Source organism: Lycorma delicatula, chromosome 1, assembly GCF_047948215.1.
Source record: "Lycorma delicatula isolate Av1 chromosome 1, ASM4794821v1, whole genome shotgun sequence".
NCBI classification, from domain to species: domain Eukaryota; kingdom Metazoa; phylum Arthropoda; class Insecta; order Hemiptera; family Fulgoridae; genus Lycorma; species Lycorma delicatula.
The window spans coordinates 285,619,637-285,623,181 of NC_134455.1; the positions used below are offsets into that span (position 1 = coordinate 285,619,637).

General features: G+C 44.9%; 1 protein-coding gene across 1 annotated transcript; it reads right to left on the reverse strand.

Annotated features, from left to right (window-relative positions):
- Positions 1–225: 225 nt before the first annotated feature.
- Positions 226–774, reverse strand: LOC142317841 (uncharacterized). The gene has a single exon (XM_075354391.1). The coding sequence runs from the start codon at positions 772–774 to the stop codon at positions 226–228; it is 549 nt and encodes a 182-aa protein (XP_075210506.1).
- Between the last annotated feature and the right edge of the window lie 2,771 nt (positions 775–3,545).

Here is a 3,545-nt window from a genome sequence, read left to right on the forward strand (position 1 = left end):
GATTCGCATCGTCCACTTCCTGGCAGTAGTCGCAATAAGGCGTATCTCTTCTGCCAAATCTTTTAAGGTAGTGTCCAAAACACCCATGACCGAATATAAGTTGTGTAATATAAAAATTTACTTCACCATGCTGGCGGTCCAACCAAGCATCCAGATTGTGTATGAGCCTTCTGGTCCAGGCCGCCACATTGTCCCCATCCCACGCCTCCTTCCACCACTGTCTGGTCATTTTCTTTCAGCCTCAGCCCTACTGCGCCCTTCCACTCTTAGTTTCCTACTTCTGACCTGCAGGTCTATCGGCGGAACCGACGCCAAAACATACGATGCCTCATATGACAATGTTCTATAGCCAGCCACCACTCCTAGTAATGCCGTTCGATGCATACTTCTTAGCTTCTCTTTGTTCCTTTGCACTCTGATTGCCTCTGCCCTGACAAGCGCCGCGTACAGCGCTGCAGACCTCACTACAGATGTTATCAGCCTCCTTTTAGATGCCCCCGGTACTGTATGCTCTGTAAATAACCTTCTTATAGTTTTGATAGTAGGTACAACTCTCTTGCACACCTTATCGATGTGCCCACCAAACTTGAGGCTCTTATCTATGGTTACTCCAAAAGATAATAACTGGGCCGGCACAGACTCCACCGCTACTGCTTTGTTGAAAACGACATCAAGGCCCGGACTCTTCCCTCTCCTAAGACGACACGCCACAGCCCCCAACTCTTCCATTTCAAACAGCGGAATCTCAATAGCAGCAATTTCTCTGACGGCCATCGGCTCCGCGTCAGGAAAGAGGGCACCGATGCACAGACGCAGCACATCTTCAGTGAGGGCCGGCCAAGCTCTGCCGAACCTCTCCGCTACAATTTTTAACGCCTTGCCCCAGTATCTGCGTCAAGGTCCTTGCAAAGATCCAGCCACGTTTTTCTTTTTGGGTCCAAAATGGCCATCCTATATCGTTTTCTAGCGGCTCTCAGATCTCTTATAGCCTAGTCAACTACCGTATATGTTTCCTGATCCTTGTATATGTTTATACACGATATGGAGAGATGTTATGCCTCGAGCTCGTTTTTAAGGACAATTGGAGCCCGGGTGCTCAACAACCACGCTAACTTGAACTTTGTTAACCACGCTAACTCTGTTTCGGTTCCGTCTGGCAGCTGATGAGCTGTGCGTCTGCGGAGAGGTCCAGTCAAATGAACACCTGATGTTTGACTGTCCAGCTCTTGGAGGCCAGAAACCGGGCTACCCTGGAACTTACAGCTAAAAAGGTAAATCGGCCACTCACAAGCGGCGAGTCAATGTGGCGAAAGCCGTATTGTCGGACCGTGTGGGAGTTCCTAGATTTGGTTGCTTTGTTCAACCGACGCCAGTAGGTTACTTAAGGGAAAGACTCCTAACGCACTGCTGTGAGAAGCTAACCTTGAGATATATGGCTGACCACCAGCCAATTAGGGCTCCAAACGCTTTAATATGGTGAACGCTGGCTGTCAGCGATCTAATCGTGCCAGCGAATTGCTGTCTATACAAAGTAAATTTTAATTTACGGATGTCATATATATTTTTAGTAGTTGACGGGATGAGTCTACCCATTTTAGTAAATAAATGACAAATGAGCGGTTGGAACACGCAAGCCGGCCGTGTATGGCAACGCGCTTATTCCGCTCACGCTGTTAGGTAAGCTGTAGGAGCTATTTAGAACACTGGTCGCTGAACTGTATCGAGGCTCAGTAGCCGTTTGTGGCACAGACATTCGGTTTTATGCTTTAGGGCGACCGAATGGGCTGGTGGCGGAAGAAATGCCAAGCAAACCAATTATCCCCTTCTTCACTGCAGCAACACTTTCAGCCTCCATCGTGTCGTTCTCTATATCCTTAATAAGGACGTATGCGGGTTTACCCCTTATACTACGGGTAATACTCACACCTGCCAATTAGCCCTGCACCTGCTGCTTGATCCCATCTAACTTCTCCACCAGCCCTTTTACGCGGATATGGATGGCCTCACCCGACCCCTTCTTGATCGAAAGAATATCTTCCAATTCCTTCTTCGGCACTCTTCTTTTACCTTCCTCAGCAAATCGGCATATGTAATACCCTCAACCTTAAGCACAATCGTGCCATACGGCTTCCCCTTACTTTACTGATCACCCTTACTCACTGCCTTAACCGCAGCATCCTCTTCCACGTAGAGATTTCTCTTCTCTCCCTGCCTCCTCCCATATTACTCGAGCAGTCGCTTAAGATACCAGCCTACGTGGTTCCCGGCTACACCAAAAGCCACTTTGATCTTAGACTCCACAATCTTCTTATAAGCTCTGAGAAGATCTACAACGACTACCTTGTTGCCCGCCTTAGAGTCAATAACCACAGTATTACAACCTCTGAACTTCTCATCCTCCATGTTCCCCAAGAGGACTTCAGTATGGCCCCTCTCAGCTACCATCTGTCCACACCTTAGCTTGCCCCCACGGAACACCCGGAGCCCTGTTCAACAGCTTCCTATCGTACTCCGACTTTCCTCCCTGGCCAAGTCAAATATTGCCACAACATCCGTGTCCTGCAGACCAAAAACAAACTCACGGTGCTCCTCCCAGTTGCAAGCAAACATGTCCACCGGCCACCGCCTCATGACCAACTCCGGAACACCTTTCCCCAACTGCACCATCAGCCTCCTGCCTTCAACCTGCAAAGTTTATGAAGCAGCCTCTTTAACCTATCGCTGCTACACACCATTGCACGAATAACCCGTACCTCGCAAACTCTCACCTCGCTTCATCAGCTCCGTAAGCAACTGCGAACATTTCTTTATCTCTAACTTAGTGGTAATATTCGCCGCTACCAACTTTGCTAATTTTCTTATCTTCAGGGATGCCTTACCCAGAAGCTGATCATATACGCAGGGCCCCTGCAACTGCACTCTAACCGCTCCCGGCGTGACCACCACAAACGGACCATCAGTTTCCACTTCTATGGATTCTATGGAATATAGCTTTTTGCTTCGCAACTGATGTATTTTCTTAGCGAACACAGCTAAAATATTTTTAAAATGTAAAAACAAGTACTTACCAAAATTAAATATTCTAAGAAATAGAATATTTAAAAAAGTAGAAAGCTTGTAAAAAATTAGACTTTCACTTCATTTTTGAAGTTAATTTTTTGTGACAAATATTTCCTCCTGCAGAAAACTTGTAATTAAGAGAATTAAAACTATCAAATGCTGATTTCTATTATATCGACAGGTTGTTACTAACCAAAAAAGTGTACGTTTTTTTGCTTTGGAAATTAGAAAATTGCCAAATTAAATATTTAACTGTGATTTCAATTTTTTATCCAATATATAAGCCAGTCAGATTATTCATATAATTAATTTTACACAGTGTATTCGTACTTATAATATATTAAAGAGTGAAAAATCTTTTACATCTTTCCAATCAAACCTTTACCTGTAATTACTTAACTAAACGTCTAAAGTAATTTTCGTGTCGTCAGTTAAGTTTATTATCTACTATTTAAGTTCTTAATTAATAATTCGAAATAAAAATA

Excerpts from the sequence above, each read along its gene's own strand:
- LOC142317841 (XM_075354391.1), bottom strand. The coding sequence starts at position 774 with ATGGCCGTCAGAGAAATTGCTGCTATTGAGATTCCGCTGTTTGAAATG.